The sequence below is a fragment of the Daldinia vernicosa genome (assembly GCF_022497035.1).
Source record: "Daldinia vernicosa strain CBS 139.73 unplaced genomic scaffold F5Y00scaffold_3, whole genome shotgun sequence".
NCBI lineage: Eukaryota > Fungi > Ascomycota > Sordariomycetes > Xylariales > Hypoxylaceae > Daldinia > Daldinia vernicosa.
The window spans coordinates 876,805-899,160 of record NW_025953919.1 but is presented as its reverse complement, the minus strand read 5'-3'; the positions used below and the strand labels follow the sequence as shown (position 1 = coordinate 899,160).

The 22,356-nt window shown below is 48.6% G+C and overlaps 8 protein-coding genes across 8 annotated transcripts; 3 read left to right on the top strand and 5 right to left on the bottom strand.

Moving 5' to 3' along the window:
- The first annotated feature begins 659 nt into the window (after positions 1-659).
- F5Y00DRAFT_270744 (plasma-membrane proton-e) lies at positions 660-4,665 on the top strand. The gene is made up of 7 exons (XM_048012658.1): positions 660-1,464; positions 1,536-1,759; positions 1,834-2,502; positions 2,581-3,352; positions 3,421-3,566; positions 3,622-4,342; positions 4,396-4,665. Exons 1-7 carry the CDS (start codon positions 933-935, stop codon positions 4,476-4,478), a joined length of 3,147 nt encoding a protein of 1,048 aa, XP_047869514.1. The 5' UTR covers positions 660-932; the 3' UTR covers positions 4,479-4,665.
- Positions 4,666-4,670: 5 nt separating this feature from the next.
- F5Y00DRAFT_225014 (alpha/beta-hydrolase) lies at positions 4,671-7,581 on the bottom strand. The gene is made up of 6 exons (XM_048006109.1): positions 7,127-7,581; positions 6,983-7,062; positions 6,832-6,927; positions 6,482-6,777; positions 5,479-6,398; positions 4,671-5,428 (listed from the first exon to the last, which is right to left on the bottom strand). The coding sequence occupies exons 1-6, from the start codon at positions 7,156-7,158 to the stop codon at positions 4,933-4,935; spliced, it is 1,920 nt and encodes a 639-aa protein (XP_047869513.1). The 5' UTR covers positions 7,159-7,581; the 3' UTR covers positions 4,671-4,932.
- A 168-nt stretch (positions 7,582-7,749) lies between these two features.
- F5Y00DRAFT_225012 (cytochrome c oxidase assembly protein PET191-domain-containing protein) lies at positions 7,750-8,998 on the top strand. Its single transcript, XM_048006108.1, has 2 exons — positions 7,750-8,015; positions 8,108-8,998. Exons 1-2 carry the CDS (start codon positions 7,991-7,993, stop codon positions 8,473-8,475), a joined length of 393 nt encoding a protein of 130 aa, XP_047869512.1. The 5' UTR covers positions 7,750-7,990; the 3' UTR covers positions 8,476-8,998.
- A 504-nt stretch (positions 8,999-9,502) lies between these two features.
- F5Y00DRAFT_257602 (Metallo-dependent phosphatase) lies at positions 9,503-10,642 on the top strand (the record flags this gene model as incomplete). The annotated part of the gene is made up of 1 exon (XM_048010587.1): positions 9,503-10,642. The coding sequence occupies one exon, from the start codon at positions 9,503-9,505 to the stop codon at positions 10,640-10,642; it is 1,140 nt and encodes a 379-aa protein (XP_047869511.1).
- Positions 10,643-11,359: 717 nt separating this feature from the next.
- Positions 11,360-12,813, bottom strand: F5Y00DRAFT_257601 (transaldolase-like protein; the record flags this gene model as incomplete). The annotated part of the gene is made up of 6 exons (XM_048010586.1): positions 11,360-11,596; positions 11,668-12,051; positions 12,118-12,401; positions 12,507-12,518; positions 12,578-12,596; positions 12,775-12,813. 6 exons carry the CDS (start codon positions 12,811-12,813, stop codon positions 11,360-11,362), a joined length of 975 nt encoding a protein of 324 aa, XP_047869510.1.
- Positions 12,814-14,066: 1,253 nt separating this feature from the next.
- F5Y00DRAFT_225004 (uncharacterized protein) lies at positions 14,067-17,796 on the bottom strand. The gene has a single exon (XM_048006107.1). It carries the CDS (start codon positions 17,072-17,074, stop codon positions 14,426-14,428), a length of 2,649 nt encoding a protein of 882 aa, XP_047869509.1. The 5' UTR covers positions 17,075-17,796; the 3' UTR covers positions 14,067-14,425.
- Positions 17,797-18,499: 703 nt separating this feature from the next.
- On the bottom strand, positions 18,500-19,695 carry F5Y00DRAFT_225002 (Cu,Zn superoxide dismutase). The gene is made up of 5 exons (XM_048006106.1): positions 19,594-19,695; positions 19,100-19,279; positions 18,875-19,026; positions 18,721-18,817; positions 18,500-18,661 (listed from the first exon to the last, which is right to left on the bottom strand). The coding sequence occupies exons 1-5, from the start codon at positions 19,604-19,606 to the stop codon at positions 18,639-18,641; spliced, it is 465 nt and encodes a 154-aa protein (XP_047869508.1). The 5' UTR covers positions 19,607-19,695; the 3' UTR covers positions 18,500-18,638.
- A 573-nt stretch (positions 19,696-20,268) lies between these two features.
- Positions 20,269-22,090, bottom strand: F5Y00DRAFT_250758 (FunK1 protein kinase; the record flags this gene model as incomplete). Its single annotated transcript, XM_048009763.1, has 3 exons — positions 20,269-20,587; positions 20,626-21,354; positions 21,396-22,090. The coding sequence occupies 3 exons, from the start codon at positions 22,088-22,090 to the stop codon at positions 20,269-20,271; spliced, it is 1,743 nt and encodes a 580-aa protein (XP_047869507.1).
- Between the last annotated feature and the right edge of the window lie 266 nt (positions 22,091-22,356).

Here is a 22,356-nt window from a genome sequence, read left to right as displayed (position 1 = left end):
AAACTCAAATCGGCTTCACCGGAGACATGCAACAACGTCGCCGAGTACTAAAGAACCGAGGACTCTTGATGCCAATTGTCGAACCATCATCGAGCAGTTAGTAATGTGCAGTTATTCCCACCGATATACCCCTAGAATACCTACTCATGCGTTGCATTATGCGACGTGCGATCGATCGACCTCGAGTTACCGAGTATAGGTAGCCATACGTTGCCGTCTTACATATTTCTGTAAAGGTATTCTACATATGCATAAGCCTACTAGTTCCTGGAGCACATGCTGAGATGAGAGACTGGGGTAGCCCGGATATCGCAATGGTTGCGTCGTCTCGACTTTAAGACTGCCCCCCTTGAGCAGGGCGAACTCCAATAAACTCCATTGTAACCTCCCACGTGATAATGTGGAAATCCAGCTGGATGTCTCGAATCCTCCATTGACCAATGATGGATCTCTCTATAGCACTACTGCCGTATTTCGTGAATCTGACGTCGTTGCCCGCCGTGTATGCTGGTTCTTTTCTCTATATCTTTTATCCCGTCGCAAAACAAAGCGATGCCTCCCTACTTGATATGATGCTTCAGCTTCGTATGCACTTCCTGGCAGAGCTGCTACGCTAATCGATTGAAATTGTTATACCCAGCTAAGGTATCTGCTCGTCCTGAAAGTCTATCTGCATTTGCCAAGTAGCTAGTAGGGAACTTGACTTACATTACAGTTGGATCCGTTGAATCTTGCGGCTCTAGCTGATGGTGTGGGTGTGAAACGGTGAATAACTCGGCGTGTTTTTGCTGCGGGATTCTCCTCGAGCGCTGATATACGGGGTAACCCAGTCGTCTCCGTTCCTGACTTGAGATATCTGCCAGGCACAACCCGCTGAAAAGGAGGTATAAGAGCACACGCGGTTCTAGAGTAACGTGCTTAGATCGCGCGCTATGGATTTCCTGGGCCAGCAGAGACAACCTGGCGGGCCTGCTGATGACGATGTCGAGGCTCAGGGGGCTCGTCACTCAAATGGAGCCGATTATTCGAGCGGACAGCAAAGCGGCGAGCGTTCCGTTTCGGCTGCGCAAACTGGCAACGAGCACATCAAGTTTGGGGATGCTCGCCTGGACGCGCCGGCAAAAAGCTCCGACTTGAACGAATATGAAGCGCTTGACCGGTTCATCACGAACTTCGATGCGGAGCGCCGGGCTAGCCTCTCAACAAGTGCGAAGGGCGGGCCGCGCAAGAAGCCAAAATGGTGGCAGTTCTGGAAATCTCGCGAGGGCGAACCAGAGGCCGGGTCTGAGCATACCGACAGTGGCAAGCCGCCTGATTCATGGCTCGATACAGACATCCACACCGGTCTAACTACCGAGGAGGTGGAGGAGCGCCGGAGACGATACGGCTGGAACGAGCTGACGGCTGAAAAGGAAAATATGTTCGCCAAGTTTCTCGGTTATTTCCGAGGACCCATCCTTTATGGTGAGCAAGCTTGTCGCCCGTGCCGCTGTTCGTATGGGTATTCTGGAATGTGAACTTAACAGTCGGTCTAGTTATGGAACTCGCGGCTTTACTGGCCGTCGGCCTTGGCGACTGGATTGACTTTGGTGTCATCATCGGCATCCTCTGCCTTAACGCCTTTGTCGGCTTCTATCAGGAAAAACAAGCAGCTGACGTGGTGGCGAGCTTGAAGGGCGACATTGCTATGAAAGCGACTGTTGTACGCAACGGCAAGGAAGAGCAAATTCTAGCGAGAGAATTGGTCCCAGGTGATATTGTAAGTGTACCTGTTAGATATCGACGGTAACAATAAACGAACAACCCATAAGCTTACCACGCAATCTAAAATAGATAATCATACAAGAAGGGCAAACCGTCCCAGCAGATTGTCGGTTAATTTGCGACTACAACAGGCCTCAGGACTTCGAGCGGTTCAAAGAACTGAGGAACGAAGACAAGTTTAGCGAGGAGGAAGAAGCTAAGAACAACAAGAACAAAGACCAAGAGAATAATAATATCGAAGACGACGACGAACAACAGTTTATTCACTACGGCGACCCTCTCGTCGCCTGCGATCAGTCCGCCATCACCGGTGAATCCCTCGCCGTGGACAAATACATGGGCGATATCCTGTACTACACGACCGGCTGCAAGCGAGGAAAGGCATATGCTATCGTGACCACTACTGCCAAGCACTCCTTCGTCGGGCGGACCGCAGCTCTAGTCCAAGGAGCCAAAGACCAAGGCCATTTCAAAGCTGTCATGGATAGCATTGGAACGTCGTTATTAGTACTTGTTATGTTCTGGATTCTCGTCGCCTGGATCGGGGGCTTCTTCCACCACCTTCGCATCGCTACGCCAGACGTCCAGAACCTCCTGCATTACACGTTGGTGCTGCTGATCATTGGAGTTCCCGTCGGTCTTCCCGTGGTCACGACGACGACGCTTGCAGTGGGTGCGGCCTATCTAGCGAAGCAAAAGGCCATCGTCCAGAAGCTAACGGCGATCGAATCTTTAGCAGTAGGTAGCTCCTAACTATGCAAATATTATCACCAAGATGGTTGACAACTTGACTTACTTACTAAAATACGATATTAGGGCGTCAACGTGCTCTGCTCAGACAAGACCGGCACCCTGACGGCTAACAAGCTCAGTATCCGCGAGCCGTTCGTCGCCGAAGGACAAGACGTGAACTGGATGATGGCCGTCGCAGCACTAGCGAGCTCGCACAACATCGCCTCGCTCGACCCCATAGACAAGGTAACAATCACGACGCTCAAGCGCTATCCCAAAGCCCGCGAGATCCTGCGCCAAGGCTGGGTAACAGAGAAGTTCACGCCCTTCGACCCGGTCTCCAAGCGCATCACCACCGAGTGCCGCCTAGGCAACGACAAATACATCTTCGCCAAAGGAGCGCCGCGCGCCATCGTCGACCTCGCCGACGTCAGCGACGAAGTGCGCGCCATGTACAACCAAAAGGCGCGAGAGTTCGCCCTGCGGGGGTTCCGGTCGCTCGGCGTAGCGTACAAGAAGAACGACGAGCCCTGGGTCCTGCTCGGGCTGCTATCCATGTTCGACCCGCCGCGCGAGGACACGGCGCAGACGATCGTCGAGGCGGCGCACCTGGGCGTGCCGGTCAAGATGCTGACGGGCGACGCCATTGCGATCGCGAAGGAGACGTGCAAGATGCTGGGGCTGGGCACCAAGGTGTATAATTCCGAGAAGCTTATACATAGCGGCTTGACGGGGGCTGTCCAGCATGATCTCGTGCAGCGCGCTGATGGGTTCGCGGAGGTTTTCCCGGAGCACAAGTATCAGGTTGTTGAGATGTTGCAGCAGCGTGGCTCGCTAACGGCGATGACGGGTGATGGTGAGCTTTGCTTGTATTACCCCTTTCCCTTATTCGGACTCTGATACTAATCCCCCTATCTATCGTAGGTGTGAATGATGCGCCATCCTTGAAGAAGGCTGATTGTGGAATTGCCGTTGAGGGAGCATCCGAGGCTGCTCAGGCGGCGGCTGATATCGTCTTCCTGGCTCCAGGCCTCAGTACCATCATCCTGTCGATCAAGACTTCTCGCCAAGTATGTGTCCATCTCATGCTGTTGGTCAGCCATGCTAACTCATAGTCTCATACAGATCTTCCAAAGGATGAAAGCATACGTACAATACCGCATCGCACTATGTCTCCACCTCGAGATATACCTAACGACGTCAATGGTCATCATAAACGAGACCATCCGCCCGGATCTCATCGTGTTTATCGCGCTCTTCGCCGATCTGGCCACCGTCGCCGTCGCATACGACAACGCGCACGTGGAGCCGCGCCCCGTAGAATGGCAGCTGAAGAAGATCTGGGTCATCAGCGTCATCCTCGGATCCCTGCTGGCCGCCGGCACTTGGATTATGCGAGGCACCATGTTCCTGACCAGCGGGGGCGTGGTGCAGAACTTCGGCTCGATACAGGAGGTTCTATTCCTAGAAGTCGCACTGACCGAGAATTGGCTCATCTTCGTGACTCGCGGTGGCCAGACCTGGCCCTCGTGGCAGCTCGTCGGCGCCGTCCTAGGCGTCGATGCTATCGCCACTATCTTCGCCCTCTTCGGCTGGCTGTCGGGTAGCGGTGGCGGCGTCATGGAGACCACACCGCATACCTCCTTCGTCAACTCGCCCAACGGCTGGACCGACATCGTGACCGTCGTCGTAGTTTGGGCATACTCCATCGGCGTGATTATATTTATCGCCATCGTATACCTCGCACTCAACAGCTTCTCGTGGATCAACAACCTCGGGCGCACCGACCGCAACAAGAAGGACACGCTGATCGAGAACATCATCGGTCATATCAACAAGCTTGCTAGTAAGTTGGAGCCTTTACTCTGCTGCGGATTATGGCTAACCGAACCCCCCTAGTTGAGCACGAGCCGGATCCAAAGACCGGCCGCGACAAGTACTTCATCGTGGAGAAAACGGCCGCCGAGGAAGAAGACATATGATCGTGGGTACGTGGCAATATAAGCATGTATTTTAATTCTCTCTACTCTCTACATGTAGTTGAGAGGGGAAGGGGAAGTTTAAGATGACATACCATCCCAGTGTGTATATCGTCATAATGAATTAGTAAACAATACTATATAGTAGCTTTAAAGAAGGGAAAGCGGCGCCGCAGAGAATAATGCATACCTAGTTAAATGAAGATATAAAATATGTAATGTATGTATTCCTAGCTATACACAAACCCCCAACCCTTCGAAACTCGTCGCACAAGTCCCCGTCCCCGTGTCTGCGAACCCCCTGACAAATGCAATAGCCAAAACTTATAGGTAAAATATGCTAAAATGGGTACCCTTCTCCCTTTTATGAAAACGCCCATCTATCCGCGCGCCCAAGTCATGTATACCGAGGTCTAGTCGCACTGATATATATATGTATATATAGGTTATCGACTGTCTAATGACTGTCTAATCGAGAAAACCTCCGTCCCTCATCGCTGCTGCTACCTATAATGGGTCTCGCAGCACCAATCTTGATGCCGCGCCCCTCTTTCATCGAACCCTCCAAGCTGAGATTGCTAGCAGCACTATTGCGTCGGCGATTCCGCTTGATGTTCTGAGCTGAGGGACTAGGCGTTGCGGGGGTAGGTAGATCCCCCACACCGTCGTAATCGCCAGTCGAATACGGTCTATTAGGTGAAGTTAAGGGCGGCGTATTTTCATCGATAGTGGCGCTAGAATTAGGATGGATGTGAAGACCTGCCGTTGCGGTGTTGATGGGTTCTGCCGCTTCTAGACTGAAATCGGAACGATTCACGGGATCTTCACGCGCCTCGTGTTGTACACTCAATAGATGTTCTCCATTGGTCTGGTTTCCATTAGACGCAGAAGCCCCGTCGGATTCGAACGCGTCGCTGCTACGATGTGTGCTAACACCATTTAGTCTTCCATTTCTAGTAGTGGTAAGAATAAGATATAAATATCAACACTACGGGAAACTCACTGTTTAAAAGAATGAGAGGCTGTTAGACTGGCGCTACGCGCTCGTTGATAGCTTTCAAACTCTTCTAGCGAATGCTCTGCGCCCTTGAAATTCTCCAAGGCGTCAAATACGTGCTGAAAGACTTGAACGTCAACGTCACGAGCCCAGAGAAAGTCGAGGTGCTCATAGTGAGGAATTTCCGTTGCTACAGTCCTATTAGGTAACTCTCGCATCATCACCTTGATGTCAACCAGGGAGTCGCTCCCTCCATATACCAAGACAATGGGAGTCTTAATATTGCGGGTTGGATACTTGGCGACTTTCGTGTACTTGCTCGACGTGTGGATTGATAGATGTGTTTGCACATCGTCGTCGTACATTTGAAACGACTGATTCCTAATTATCTGGAACCAATGGACGACCGACTTGGTGCTGGTAAACGAATACAAGTGTGGATAAGCCGCGAGCTTCTGGCTAACCGATATGTTTTTGGTCTTCCAGCCGAACAGGAAAGACAAGCCCATGTCAATGAGCTTCATGAACAGAGGTGGGTACAGTATAGACTGCCACATCGTAGCAGACGAGAGAATGCAACGTCGGCCAAAGAGAAGGAAGAGGACCTGGGGCGAGGCTTTGATGAGAGCATCGACGATGCCATTATTCAAACCGGCAGGTGACATAGCCGGTGCCAATGCTATGAATACATTGACCTGCTCATTCAATTTAGGGTGCACCGCTAAGCTAGCAAAAGCTTGCGCGGTGCCCTGCGAGAAGCCAATGTAGGATAAGGACTGCTGCTTTGTGTTCTCTAGGATGTAGTTGATCGAGTCTGGGATATCATGAAAAGCGAACTCATCGATTGAGAAGTTCCAAAATTCGGGCGTAGTAGGGGGATACTTAATCGACTTTTTAGAGTACTTGTTCCCACGGTTGTTACCCAGCTAATATCCCATAGTTAGTATGTACAATTATATATATATATATAGAGAGAGAGAGAGAGAGAGAGAGATGTTACTGAACGTACCCAAACGTCGAAACCTCTTTCCACTAACACAAAGGGCAGAGACCTCTGGGCGTCGGTGAGGCAAACCCAAACTTCGCTATTCATGAGGAGGCCATGGTGAAGATAAACGACGCGCTTCTTCAGACTGGCGGGCCCGTCGTTGACTTTCATGTCTTCCTCGCCCTTCTTCCATGCAAGACGGTGTATTCCAAGTAGGTACCCATCTTTTGTTTGTAGCACATGTTCCTCGGCCGTGTAGCCGTACATGGCACAGAGGTCAACGAAATCGGAGGCATTTCGAACCGACGTCGAGATGGCTGGACGCAACGTGTTAGTGTGGGAGGATGTTAGGGATTGGAAGCAAGTCGTACATTTCCTTCTCTGCTCGGCTCTTTTCTGCGCCGGCGAGGTCAATCTATTAAATAACCGTCGCGAGGCTCGGTAGAAAAGATTCAACAACGAGGATGCTGTATTTAGAATGTTAGTATAGGAGAAGCAATAGATAGGATGGTATTTCCATACGTAACGCTAGCGTTAACACTCGGATCAGGGCCTCGAGCCCAACAAGAAAGAAGGAGCCCACGAGGGCAAAATATTCGGCGCTATATTACGCGATTAATATCGTCGAGATGCTCGTGTTCTTACTTATATAGAGATATTACTAACATGTCCAATCGACCAAGAAACGGTAAGGGCATTTTGGTTTCGATGTGTTTGGTATTCAAGTAGGGATAGAAGACGTTGGATGCCAGTTTAGCGCTGCGCTATCGCAATAAGCTGTTCATTTTCCTTCCGTCTAGCTAAGATACCATCCAAAAGTATTACCTCTACGAATGAGGAATTACGATTCTCGAGGGAGATTGGAGATTGGGCGATGTTATGGAAAAAGAAATAGCTGTCGCGGTGTAGGTAGGTCTTGGTGATGTCACATGCGAATATGCGAATAGGATTGCAGCAAGCTAAGCTCAAGAAAGACAGACAATTGACATTTCAATACCCATGAAGGTTAATATCTAAAAGTAGAAATAGATGGTAAGTTGATATTAAGGTTGTGATTTTTGAATAGGTAAACAGGTAAATAAATATTAGATTTCTTAGATTTGTTTAAAGTTCGAGAAGGCATAATATGTAATATTGAAATCATAATCAAGGTTCTTCATTTCATTTCAGACCCGTGGCGATGGAGCTCCTTCCCCTACGGTGTACTACTATTAGTTAGTGTACATTAGTACTTGGAGATTTCCTTGCTCTCCCCACTAATGATAACTTAAAAGGAATGAACGAACTCTGCCAACAACATGCCAGCAAGCTACCCCTGCATTCAAGTGCCTATGCTGATATGCTAATTCCCGATCTGTCCGCCGAGTTGTCCACCAATCGGCGTTATGGCATTTCTCTAAGCTCGGACCAACTTTACTTTTCGTGACTTTCGCGATATTACATAGAAACCATCCGATCCGATCTGGTGTGACCTGGTGGAAAATTGATTCCTCTACAGCTTCGCTCGCAGATCCCCCACGTCTGGTCAACATGCCAAGCTCATGTAAAGAAATAAGTATGTATGCGTGGACCTAACTACCCATAGCACCACTATACCACTATACCCTTCAGCCTGTGTGGACTCTGCTGACGGGCCACTGACTACAGGAGCCGCACTGGCGGAATGCCTGCAAGAGTCGGATTGCGTGATGGTACAGCGGCATACCGCAGCCGAATGTCTGCGCTCACCGCTGTCCGAGACCCTCCCGACGAAGTGCCAACAGCTGAAGAAGGGTTTCGGCGAGTGTAGGAGGGGCATGATCGATATGCGCAAGCGGTTCCGCGGGAACCAGCCCATCACCTTCAAGAGCCTCGAAACGTCCGAGCAGTCGGGAGAAGGATACCAGCTTTACGCCGGAAGATCCGCTTTCGCCGGCTCCGTCCGCAAGACCGACGGGAACGAGCCCGAGCCCAAGGACTGGCGAGAATTGGAGAATGAAAAGTACCGAAAAGAACAGGAGTCGCAAAAGAAATAAGATGAGATGTACCATACAAAAGATTGAGCGGATACCTATATCACATATCGCAGCAAGCATTGGACGGCGTTGGGGGTGGATTAGCATATCTGTGGGTGTCAAAACCGGTTGCTTATTATCTCTAAGTGTGGCTTGCAATGGGTTAACTCTACTCAAATGGTAGAATGCATATGGCGTGGTGTTGTCTCTCAGCCTTATACCCTACGATCCAAATCAAACGCCGAGTTTATCTTCAGTCTCTGGGTATCCTGGTCGGTTTTCTTTTTTTGCGACCAGCAGGTATTCACACGACGCTCTATGACCTGCTCGATATATCACACAAATATCCCTGATCCTAGATGACTTAGTCGATCATACGCTTCCGACGGTATCAAGCGACATCAAAAGTCAGACTTTAAACCCGTTTAAAATCCATCACATGTGTAATTACCTATTACCTAAGCGTCACGCCCCCCTTTATATATAATATATAATTGAGACAAGGGTCTGTTAGTGTAGATCGGCCTTGGCAAATAACCTCAAGACTCCATAACGAAATTTCCATCTATGATCTCCATGCTCATTTTCGCTCCTTCACACCGCGTAACGTCGTACATACATACATTGTATGACGATACGTGTAAAAATATCCATGGCTCTTTAGCTACGGTTGTTATGGTCTTGTCTAACTATTCTATCAGTAGACTGGCTCATTTGAACTCGCCTATATAGAATTGAATGTCTAACAGGTTATTTGCTATATTTGCTACGTACCCGTATTAGGCTTCTTATTCGGATGGACGTGAACTTATTATACATTCGTGAACCCTTACCTACACTGCTACACTAGGTGGCTATTCGACGACGTCATACTTAGTGCTATACTAAATCCTCAATGGGTCGTCCGGAACCTCCACTATCCCGGCCGCAGCGTCGACGTATAACTACCGCGAGCACCATCTTTACGATATTACTCACGATATTACTCATAACAATACTATGCTACACACGTTATAGCGAACAACTACTACCCATAGTACCAACAATAATGACGCAAGACGCCCAATCCCAATCTCAATCCCAATCTCAATCCCATGTCTCCCTCACGAAACCAACCCTCCTCGCCTCCTTACCTCCTTCCGCCCTACCTAAACCCCACGGCGGCTCCGACTCGCCCCGCCTGATCATGATCGGCGACGTCCACGGACAGCTCGACGCGCTGGACGCATTGCTCGCCAAAGTCGGATACTCGCGCGCGCGCGGCGACACGGTCGTCTTCACGGGGGACATGGTGAACAAGGGCCCGAACAGCGGGGGCGTAGTAGACCGCGCCGTGGAGATAGGCGCGTACAGCGTGCGCGGAAACCACGAGGACCGCGTGTTGCGGGCGTGGGCTGAAATGCAGCAGGCCGATGCGGATATGGATACAGATACAGATACGGACACGGAAGCGGAAGGGGACGCGGAGGCAGAAGGGAAGAAAAAGAAGGAGAAGAAGAAGAAACACGGGCATAAGCACAAACAACATAAGGGTAAGAAAGAAGACCGCAAGACGGCAAAGAGCCTCACGTCCGCCCAGCGCTCCTGGCTCGCCGCGCGGCCCGTCATCCTACGCGTCGGCACCATATCTCCGTATTACGGGGACGTAGTGGTCGTACACGGGGGTCTAGTCCCCGGCATAGCGCTCGAGAAGCAAGACCCGCAAGTAGTCATGAACATACGGACTCTCATCATGCCATCTTCTTCTTCTTTCTCCCCCGAATCCCTCATCGATTCGTCTACCGACTCCTCTTCGCACCACCCACACCTAAAGCCGAGCGAAGGCCGCGAAGGCCACCCTTGGTCCAAGGTATGGAACGCGTTGGAGAAAGCGAAACGGAAGAAGACGACGACGACAACCGTAGTCTACGGCCACGACGCCAAGACAGGCCTCAGCATACGGCGGTACGCGTTCGGACTCGATAGTAATTGTGCGCGAGGCGGGGAATTAACAGCGCTCGTATTCGAGCCGGCTTCACCATCCACCACCACCACCATTTCCAACCCCCTAAGCAGCGATAGCAACAGCAACAACGACAACAACTCAGACGAAGACGAAGGCCCGGAAATAGCAGCGTCCGAAAAGCTCGAGCAGGCCAAATACGGCGTAACGCACCGACTCGTCAGCGTCGCCTGTCGAGCTCGGTAGCAAATTTGAAGAAATAATACAGCGGGACGAGAACCAGGGCGAGGAAGAAGCCCAAGATAAGCAGGATGAGTAGGAGTAGGCCTATAATGGTGAAGAGGAAGGTGAATAGAGAGATCCAGAAGGCTATGGATAGAAAGCCCATTGCGTTTGTGGTTGGGTGGGTTTGGATTGGATTGGGTTGGATCCTTAGATCGGTAGCGTTTGCTTGTCGGGACTATTTGGCCAGAAGGATGACGATGGTAGTGGTGCAGTGGGCGGTGGGATGACCTCGTTGGATCATACCTAACATATGTTCCTGCATTAGGTATTCATAATGCATGGCGGTGGCGTTTCCGCGTTTGTTTACCAGTATACCAATTTGTATACTATACGTTACACCTATCTTCCTTACGCAGGTATCCAGAACCAGCAAAGTACCTAACCTAGGTAATAAAAAGATATTTCGACTAATCATATTTTCCAGTATTTCGTACGACATCATAGGTTAATTAAATGGCATTGGTTAAACCCTATATTTTGGTTCTCGACTATGGACTTCATAGTAGAAATCTGCCGGTCCTATATTCGCCAAGCAGATCCCTTATAACTGAACTTGTTATTACCCCGGAAACGAAAGAGGCCAAATTCATCAACTATGCATTCTAGAAACTCCTAACCAGCCGATTTCTCAATGCGCACTTGCCCTGTGCCTCCTTTTTTACCTGTCGGCGTCGTAATTTACGCCGAGATCTTGTTCTTGATGATGTCCTTGAGGGTGACGGCGTCGGCGGCGAACTTGCTAATACCCTCACGTAGCTTCTCGACGGCCATTTGCTCCTCGTTGAAGTCGAAGCGGAAGAGCGGTTCGTCGTTGATGTAGGTCCTCTTAGGGATGTCGAGCGAGGCGGCGCCAGAGGCGTCGAGCTTCTTAGGGACGGGAGCGGTCGAGTTGAGGAGCTCCTCGAGCAGGTTAGGCTATAAGGGTGTTAGAGTTATCATATCTAGGTGTATATATCTAGGTGTATGATCAAAAATCAGTCACTTACAGAGATGGTCAGGTAGTCACAGCCAGCAAGTTCGACGATCTCGCCGGTGTTTCGGAAAGAGGCACCCATAACAACGGTCTTATAGCCGAACTTCTTGTAGTAGTTGAAGATAGACTGGACGGACTTGACACCGGGGTCCTCCTCCTTGGAGTACTCCTTCTTCGTCGTGGCCTTGTACCAGTCAAGGATACGGCCGACGAAGGGGGAGATGAGGAAAGCGCCAGCCTCGGCAGCAGCAATAGCCTGGACGAGCGAGAACATGAGGGTCAGGTTGCAGTTGATGCCGTGGTCGCGTTGCAGGATTTCGGCAGCCTTGATACCTTCCCACGTCGACGCAATCTTGATCAGAACGCGGTCCTTGGAGATACCTTGCTCCTTGTATAGCTATATAATACGTGTTAGTATAATTGTCCAACATCAATTGTTTATCAGCGTTCATTAGACACATACGTCGATAATGTGTAGGGCCTTCTCAACCGAAGCCTTAGTGTCGAAGGAGAAGCGGGCGTCGACCTCAGTCGAGACCTTGCCGGGGATAATCTTTAAGATTTCCTTGCCGAACTCAACTAAGAGTCGGTCAAGAGCATCGTCAACTTGGCTGTCGATATCACCACCCTTTGCCTTGGCATTTGCTACGGCGGCATCGATCAATTTGGCGTATTCGGCCTTCTTAGACGCGGCGAGGATGAGAGAGGGGTTGGTGGTAGCATCTTGCGGCTTGTACTTTCCGATAGCTAGATGTTGTTGTTAGTATTGCTTCAAGAAGGATAAAGCTATGTCGCCGGCTTGACCCGCCCGCAATTGTCGCAAGTTGGGTTGATTATGCGGGATATACTAACTTGCAAAGTCACCTAATACGTCAGTTAGCGCCATCGCGTCTTTATTTAGGGGTAGACTTAATGTAGCTTACCAGAGTCGCAGACGACAACCTAATTGACGAGAACATGTACAAGTTAGCCAATTGCTAGCTATGAAGCGTGAAAACACGAGATTTGTGTTCCGCGCTCACGGAAGCAGTGTTGCAGATGAGCTAGGAAATCCTCCATCTCGAACATTAAAAACTCACGATGGAGGGGTAAAGTTGATTGAGGGGTAAACTAGACTTACCGTGCCGGTGCTCTTCAACTGATCTAGGGAGTTAGACATTTTGTATTAGTGTTACTAGAAACTCCGAGTTAAGATATATGCGACGAGGCGATCGTATTTTAAGCAACGCAAATAGAGTTGGTTGCAGATGTAGTTGTAATTGTAGTTGTTTGAAGATGGGACGGTAGGTTCAATTATTGTTGGGGGGCAGTCGGGATATCCCTATTACTTATTTGCCCGCGATGGCGATGGTGGGGCATTATCAATGAGAACAAGCGTCATATGCCCACAGTACTATGCACTACCTAAGACGTAAGCTACATCTATACTAGGTTGCATGTAGCCGTCCGTACCTATAAAATTATCAAAGCACCTGATTTTTTGTAGACTTTTCTTTCCTCTTCGACAGGTTCGATCTAAGCTCTTTCTTACTCCCCTGCTCCCGTACCTAAACTTAACCCTCCGACCCCTCCGGCCGCTCCATTTCGGCCCATTCATCCAATAGGTCGCGCTCGCCTTACCGTCAGCCACCAACCCACTTATAAGTACCTACGTCTTAGGACATCAAAGGGCCGTTGTAAATACATGGCATGGCCTATCCATGCTAGCAGTGTAAATTATAATTAAAAATCTCCTCTATGTAAAGAAAGTTGATAACCACTCTTCCTGACAAAGCAATCGCCTTCGGTCGTTTGCCCGATGGTATTTAATCATTGGTCATTGGTCCCTCGCTGATAATAACAAGTACCGACCTATGTACAATAAGTCCACCCGCTCATGGAGCGTCCAAGTTACGTATGTATTACTGTGAGCCTCAGATAGTCTCATACATTAGCTAGGGCCCTTACTCAGCCAACCATATCGACATATCGACATCGTTGCCTCCTCCACGTGGGGTCTTGATCCGCTATTGGGACGTCCCACATTCTCACCGTTTTGCTTCTCTCCGCCAAGACAGACTTCACGACAAATAGTGCCTCATATATGTTGGAGGTCTCTTTGACCATTAACCCGTCTATCCTATTGGTTTTATGGTAATTCTTCTTTTGTTGCTAGTGCCGTTGTTGCTACCAACCCTATCAACTATACGTTACGTATCTTCACTTAACTACTATATAATGATGAGGGTAGTTTCTTAAAGCCGTTGCCTTATAAAGTGAACGGGAAAAATAACCCCCTTGCCAAGGACCTGGCAGTACATCCGTTAATTTATAAGATGACCGATCTTCGGCGCTCACCGGTTTTTATATGCCTCACGTATAAAGTAATAATCAAATGAAAAGTTAAGAAAATTCTAACTAAGCGATAGTAAACGACTACAAAAATTGACACGTAGCAAAAGTACTTAACCATCAGATCTATTAAATGTCGAGGCGGGCATAAAACCAGCCCAAACCGAGACCTGATATTTGTAGGAGGAACAAAGCGTCTGAACAACAATTCGCATTTATTATCCCTAAGAATAGGACATGCTCTTTTAAAACCTTATATCTACACGCTCGTGTGATGATGCTTTTACTTGGCTAGACTATACGTGCTATTGCTTCATATTCTACGATGCAGCTTTTTTTTTTTGTCTTCCCCATGCCATGCAAATATGCTGAAGAGACCCCATACTGACTCAAGAAAACCAGTCCAACCTAAAGACGGGAAAGGGGAAAGGTTGTATTATTTAGTCCTCGGTAATATCACCATACTCCCACATGCCCAAGCGGTCCGCCTTGGCCTGGGACTCAACCTCGCGTAGCTTCTTCAGTACTTCCTCGGAAGCGCGTCCGCGTTCCCATGCCTTCAGCTTCTTGGGGACAAGCGCGTGACCATTTGCCACGATGTCCTTGTTAATGGAGTCTGTAAAGGTGCTGCTCGGCTTCTTCTCGTCGAACAGAGTGATATAACTCAAACCTTCCTTCTGATCCACGAAGTCGAAGCTGGCCACTAATTTTCGTCCGTCTGTGGCCTCGGCAATGTAGTTTAGCGCGTCGTTAAAGTAGTCGGGGGCAGTAGGCAGTTGGATGAACGAGAGTGCGGCGTCAGTAGCTTGTGCCTTGAGTTTCTGCGTCGAGAACTGCGGCTGGTCCAGTGCTCGGAGGCTAGACCAGGGGATCTTTTCGCTGTTGCCATAATCAATATAGACGACTTCGGCAACTTTAGCAGTCCTGTCATTCGACCGCACTCGTGCACGATACCATTGGCCATCAGCTGTAAACTTAGCCGCCACGAGGTCGCCAGTCTTTGGGGGGTTGGCAAGGGGCTTATTGTTCTTGGAGTCAATGTGGAACTTTGCGAACTCGCTCATTAGAATTTCTAGAGCGGAAGTTCCCTTTCCGACCTCTTGAATCTTGATCCTCCCGTTTGCATCAATGTTGGTGACGACTATCTCCCGGTAATCGGAAGCTTGCTTATCCGTAGGCGCAGCGTCATTTGAAGCTTCTACATTAGTAGTCTCTTCTTCAACATCTTCGTCTTGTGACGGATCCCAGTCCTGCCAAATGCCTTTACGGCCTTCCTTTGCACGCTTCTCGGCAGCTAGAAGCTCAGTGGCATTACCGGCTTTCTCCGCTGAGTATCTGTGGACAGATGCAAGGCCCTCCTCTACTAACACCTTGGCAAAACTCTCGCGGTTGACGTAGAGGTCGCCAATGAACCCACCAACTTTGTCAATGTCATGAACATCGATTTCGCAGTCACGCTGGTTACACCGGCGGTTGGCAAGATCTAATGCTTCCTGCCCAAAGGGTTCGCCCTTCTCTTGAGGTAAACGAGGTGCTCGAGGAGCACGAACGCCAGCAAGTACCATAGTGAGCTTGACCCCTTCTCGAGGAATGAGGATGGTGAACCTTGAGCCAGCTTTGCAGAAATCAACTATCGCAGGTACCTTCTTTTGACGTTGAAGGGTTGAAAGCTGAATCTTGGCTTTCTGGACAGACTCCGAAACATCGACATACGTCCTAGCTTTTGATGCCTTTCCAGACCACATACCCTTCTTCTCCTCTTTCGCCTTTTCTTGAGCCGCAAGTAACTCATCGTAGTTCGGTGCTCTATCAGTGTCATCCTTACGGTGTCGAATCACGGAACACCAGCCATCTTGAACCAGTTGAAGGTTGATATTCTTGCCTTTCTCGGTGACAGTAGCTACATCACGTGCCTCGAAATCGTCGCTAGCAGGCCGATGTCCGTCGATAGATACTTGTACGTGTTTACCAATTAGTTTCTTTCGAAGGTATTCCTTTGCCTCGTCTCTGAAAGGGGCTTCGGAAGGCTCGTTGGCTCTGGGCCCCCGAACACTGCTAAGGTTGATTCGCTTCTCAGCGCCGTTCTTAGTACGAACAAATATCGCGTCCGCTCCTTGGATTTTCGAGACAATCATATCGGATGAGCTACCACCCTCGGCCTTGGCTACGTGGTCCTTGTGGAGGCGTAATTTGGCCGCCTGGGCCTTCTTTTCGGCTGCTCTCAAAGTCGCCATCTTCGGACCGAGTAAGGTAGAGTGGAAGTCATTGCATCTTGCAAGTCCATCGGCAAGCAAAAATTCCGCGATACTGCCACGAGGGTGCAAGATGGAGGCAATGAGTTGTCCTTGCGGGCTGGTACCAGCTATTTCGACCTTGACGTCGCGCTGAAGAAGTCTTTGTTCGACGTATTGTCGCGCTTCGTTTCCGAACTCTTCCGCGGGTTGGGTCTGGCCAGTCGACTGGTTAACCCTCTCTGTAGAGGGTGCACGGATACCGGCAACAAGCGTCATAACCTGCAAGTGCTTCTTGTCGGACAGCTTTAGGCGCACAAGCAGGCGATCACCGCTTAGAACGCGCTCGACAACCCCGTCGATACTTTTGCCCTTCCATTCGTCGATGTCAAGGCCGTTGATATCGTTTTGGACTTCGATGATTCCGCCAATGCCTTCCCAAAGCCCCTTCCCCTCGGCCTTGGCTTCTGCTTCTAGGGAACGAAGGGTTTCAAGTCGTTGCAGAACTTCTTCAGACTCTTCTTTACGGCCTGCATCTTCTCTGACCTTAAGCCAGCCAGCCTTGACCAATTCGTCTGGCAGTGTAGTCCCATCTTTGAGCTGGGCAACACCGTATTCTCTTCCAGACGTAGGGATGGTATAGAGAATGGAACATTGAACAACCTTGCCAACGGCTAGTTTCCTCAAGTAATCCCGGGACTGGAAGGCGAAGGGTTCGTCGCCATCTCTCTTAAGATGAGGTCCGGTGACGAAGGCCAAGGAAAAAATGCGCTCCGCATTCGGGTTACTCTGGCTAGTTAGCACTAGAGTGTCGCCGCTCAAGACCGATTTTACGTTAGCAAAGAATTGTTTCGCCATTTTGCTAGCGAGGAGATGGTTGAGTTAATGAAGGATAAGAGTGGGAGGGAAAGGATTCCAGGGAATTCCTGCAATCTGTCTAAATAGTCAGTAAATAGTTGAATACTTCTCAGAGGCAACACTAGTTGCGTGAATATAAAAAGGGTGAAGAAATGGTCATGACAGTGTATATAATATAATGTTACATGTTCCAGTCTAGAGTGACTAAGGATAGTGACTAAGGATTCATGAGCCCCCAGTCACGGCTGTCTATAAAGCCACGTAGTTATATTAACAGTCCCAGTCATCATCATGTGGAGTTGCAGTTTTGTACTTATAAGTACTGAACTGCAAACATTCATAATCGTCGACGAAGCTAATTGAAGACTTATAAGAAAGAACAGAGAGTAACCCAATTTCGTGATAAGTGGCATCTCACTAAGACTTTAGTAGACCACGTGTTCGAAGTTACATGTTCATGCATGCTGGCTGCTGGCTGCTGGCAACTGTCATAACTTGGAGTGAAACGGGAAAGGGCATAAAGATCTGAGATTGTACACTGCTGGCTGCTGGCATGGGCACCGCCATTCTCGCTTGATTGGCATCGAAGGTGTAATGTTAGAATTAGGGGCAAGGGATGGAACATTGAAGCTTGTGCTGATGAGGTACGGAATACATAATTCGAAAGTTGAATTCAAGAAGGGACTTCATTGGACTTACCCAAGTGTGGGAGGTAAATATGCCTCAAGCCTCAAATTTTAAGTTAAGTAAATAGAGTTAGAACATTCGGGGTCGAGTATGACTAGGTAGGTAAGAAGAAGCCCAATGCATTCAGAAAGTGTTGACTTTAAGCTCAAAATGCATCTGTCGTGTGCGCTTTGGATTTTGACAACTTTCATCAAATTTGTGGGGAAGGCCAAGTACACAGTAAGTTCTAACTCGTCGAAAGCTGAAGGACCAGTCGAGGCCAAGTCCAGGGGTAAATGGGCAGATGGGGGGTGTTTCCCCCTAAGCGAAAAGATCGCTGGCAGCTGGCGGGGGGTAAAGATATATCGGTCTTTCCCCATTTGCCCCTCCTTTGTTTAAGATACATATGAGCGGGGTACTTACTATTTAAATTTCAATCTCGATGCGTTTTGTTAAGACTAACCTATAGACAAATGAGGTGGGAAAGTATAGGATATCAAAAAGTATTTGGAAACAGCAGGCGTAGTGTAGAGTACGATGGATGAATTGAATGAGCTTGGATCAGGGGTTCAACTAGTTCATTATTCCCTAAATAGTACCAAGCTATCTACCTCCATAGCAGTCAAGGATATGGAGGGGTATACAAGCTGCTTTAGTAGCTCAGATACACGATCTATATTTATAGATGCACGCAATCAAGGTGGTCGAAGTAGGTACTGTTATAAGTCTACGACTAGTTAAGGAGGCTGCATAAACGAATATATGTCAATGGCTTAGATTTTTATTTCCAATTGGTAAAGATTGTATTCTTTTTTAAAACCTATGATCGACTATAAATCGTTCACTCATTCAACCATACTGAATTTCGTCACTAGGCTTCATACCATTTGGCACATGTTTAGTTCGAGATACCAATGACACCTAGCAAGAATTGTGTTAGTCGCATTGTCAATTGCGAGAAGTAACATATAATAACTTACCGCAAGCGGGTCGGGGACCAGCGTTACCAGTCTTAAGGGACTCCTCGTTACCTCCCTTGCCAAGGTCATCAGTGCCACCGTGGAACACAACAGTTCGCTACGCCCGGAATTAGCATGTGCAATGATATAACGTAAAAAATGGTATGTTACTTACGCCAATGATGCTCTCGGGGCCGATCAGCTTAACAAGAGAGTCCTCGACAGAGCCCTTGGCGTTACCTTGAGCGTCAGTCACAACATTGCCCAGGTCACCAACGTGACGATTCTCGTCGGTTCGGTCGCCATGAGTCTTGCCGTGGGGGTTGACTATTATTGAAAATCAGCTATTTCATTTCTACTTAGACCCTTCAATGTCCGCTAAGAGAATAGCATCACGTACAGTGAGGGCCCGCAGAGGTGCAACCGTTGGTGTTATCACCGAAGGTGTGGATGTGGAAGCCACGCTTGGCGTTGGGGTCGTGGCCGGTGACGTCCCATGAGATGATGGTAGGGGAAGACTCGGAGGCCTGTTCGAAGGTGACGGTTCCGGTGATCTTGGAGTCACCACGGACGACAGCGACTAAAGTTGTAGATTCTTGTCAGCAATGACTCGGACCGTTGTATAGGGCTGAACTAAAAACGGCACGCGGTAGGGGTTTCCGCAGGGAAATCTAGTAAAGGAGAACTCGTATGATCCCAATGGTTGGGTTCGGCCTAGCAGACTGCCTCCCATTGTGTCCAACAAGGTGTCCATTCATCTCAGCCTTGGTGTACGGCAGGGACTACTAGTTGACGAAATGCGCGCAATCGTGCTCATGCAGCCATCCTGAATCCGGAAATGATGGATTTGATGGATTTGATAGTAGTTTAAATAACGGAGACTCTTCCACGTACCGGCTTTGACCATTTTGACTACTTTTGTTTTGGTTTTCGATTGTTTAAGGCTAGAATTCCAATAATTCCAATACAAGCGATGATGATTGTCGATTTTTAGGAGAGGGGGAAAGAAGAGGGGGGAGCTTCTCACGGTCTAATTTGTACTGAAGAGGAGAGGGGATTTCGGAAAGCCACTCATGAGCCGGCTATCCTTACCTTTCCATCCACCACTATAAGGTACTTTACTATGAGGTACATACTAACAAGGGCAGGACCTTACATAAACAGTTTCACTAATCCGTACGTACGAAAATAACCTTACCGTCTTCTATTCGAGTAGCGCAAAGCACGCTATCTCGAGAGCTACATAAAAGGTAAGTACATACCTCATACTGCTCTTACATAGGTACGTTATGTACTGGTAAGGTGGGGGGTTTTCTCATAGCGTGCTATGCATAGAAAGGTTGCCCCCGCTTCGCGTCATTGGCGTCATATTTTGCTGTGTGATGCTTACAAATGATATCATTTTCCGTTAAAAAGCTCGGTCTGTCGGACTTTATGCAACTCACACTAGGTAAGTCGCAATCCCGTTCGTTACGAGTTACATATCTCAGACCCACTTGTCTATACTTATAAAACATAAAAATTAATACAAGTCTTAAGCCTCCAATCGTTGTACAGAACATCTTTGCTTTATGGTAAAGACATCGAGGAGTACTTATGGGCGCCTCTATTCGTCCTACCCTCAGAAATAATAGTCTCTTCGAACGCGCGGATCATTCCATCGTAGAGCCTGTCTATATCTTCAGGAGAGTCGTTAGTCCCCGTCCATATTACCCCATCGCATAGGGGAAATAAAATTTGGCGTAGACTTTCGGCGAGCGGCTTGAGAGAGTGGAATACGGGAGTAAATTCCTCCAAAATATCCCGAAAGCTATCCTGCTCCATGTCAAGAGACTTTTGTACCGCTAAATCGTACCAGTCTCCATTGCTCCATTGTCGAAGCTTGTCTCTGGGGGATTATCCGCGTGGTTCGTTATGATCGTCCACAGGAAGACATAGAGGAAAGACTCTAGGTCGTGCCGATAGGTATGACATTCGCTCTTCAGCACGCCAATAGCCATAAATGGTCTGGTGCCGGTAATTCCTAGCTCTGTTTCTGATCTTTCCGAGAGTTCTATTGCGGAATCGAGATCTATCAGGACGCCCTTCGGCTTTCCTTCATCTTGGCCATCCAGAATGATCATATTCCCCGGTGAGATATCTCGGTGAAGAATCTTGGCGTCGTAATAGAGTGATCGATGACATTTGATAGCATCACAAAACACTTGAAGCAACTCTAATAGAGATTGAAAAGTGTGAAGGGGTCTGCCGACGGGAGAAGTAACGAGGCAGGCAAGAATACGATTTTGAAAAAAGTTGTCGGTTTCTTCTGTACATTCGACAAGCCCGTCAGCATTATAAGTAACGTCCGGTCGTCGCTCTTCTATACTTCTATGTCTCTCGCGAAAGTGCGCCCTAGTAAATTTTCTGTGTGTCCCCCACCGGAGGCCTCGACGCAGATATGCTGTACTTTCGAATTCTTTGTAATAATCAAGGGACACGGCACCCCAGGCGCATTTATTCTGGGCCAGCTTTAGAAGCTCATCCTCCGGACGCTCCCTAGCCCAACGCCATTTGAATTTCAAGACATGATTCCATCGATTCGAATCAAGCCTTCTAGCCCGGTAGCAAGTTGTGCCGGTGCCAATAAGGCCTTCACGGAACGCGATGGGTTTCCTAAAGGCTCAAGGACAATGTAGCTGCCGGCCTTATCCGACTCAATCATGTCGAGTTTCCCCAAGTCCTGGTCCGTCATATGCTGGTGACTGAGAACAATAAAGAGAAACTGGATAAAATCTTTCTGAACATCGGATACGTCGCTACAATATAACCCAGATCGATCAAAAACCCAAAGTTCGATCAGCGAACCGCGTATATAAAAGCCATGTAAGAAGAGCCGCGTAGGCTGATTGGCGAATACCTGGTGTGCGGACCGGCAAAGACGCAATAGACCATCCTGATAACAAACGCAACCACAGTGGTAAAACTGGCCAATAACCTGGACAAGGTTCCATCTCATCTGCACGTTAGAGGTCGACGAAGTGGGCATGATCAAGAGAAGGCGTGCACCTTCGTCAGCACTCTCTTGTTTAGGTGCTACATTGTCGCTAGATATATGCCACGAGCCTCGAGCACCGTCAGACTCCCGAGATACATAATAGTTAGAAAACCATTGTAGGAAAGTGTCGGGTGTCGGTGCAGTTGATGGAACAGCACAGCGACCAGTAACTCTTCCGGCTATCTGGATTTCCAATAAAGCATCTTGATGGACATATTGAAATTTGCCGAAGTATTTCTTGATAAATCCGCTCATAGGGCCATGCATACGGGCACCTATATTGTCTAGGATTTGGTCGTCCGTCACTGAAGTTGGTGAAGCTGGCGGATGATTTGCCGCTAATTGATCCTCCATAACCAATACCAATGTCGTATAAGGATTCTATTTCAGCACTCAGTGCCACACGACATCAATAGGTGTTGATGGTATAAAATGAATGCATACCTTAAGGCCATCTGATATAACAATCAAACATCTTGGCGGCTGAGCTGGTTATTCGTTGGGTTTTAGCAAAAACATCCCTTACTTAAGTCCAGTTAAGTGATATTTGGACTTGGTATATCTTGACGTGAGTTTCATCTCGGATCCCATCAATTATTTCTCTATCCTTTAAGTCCTTT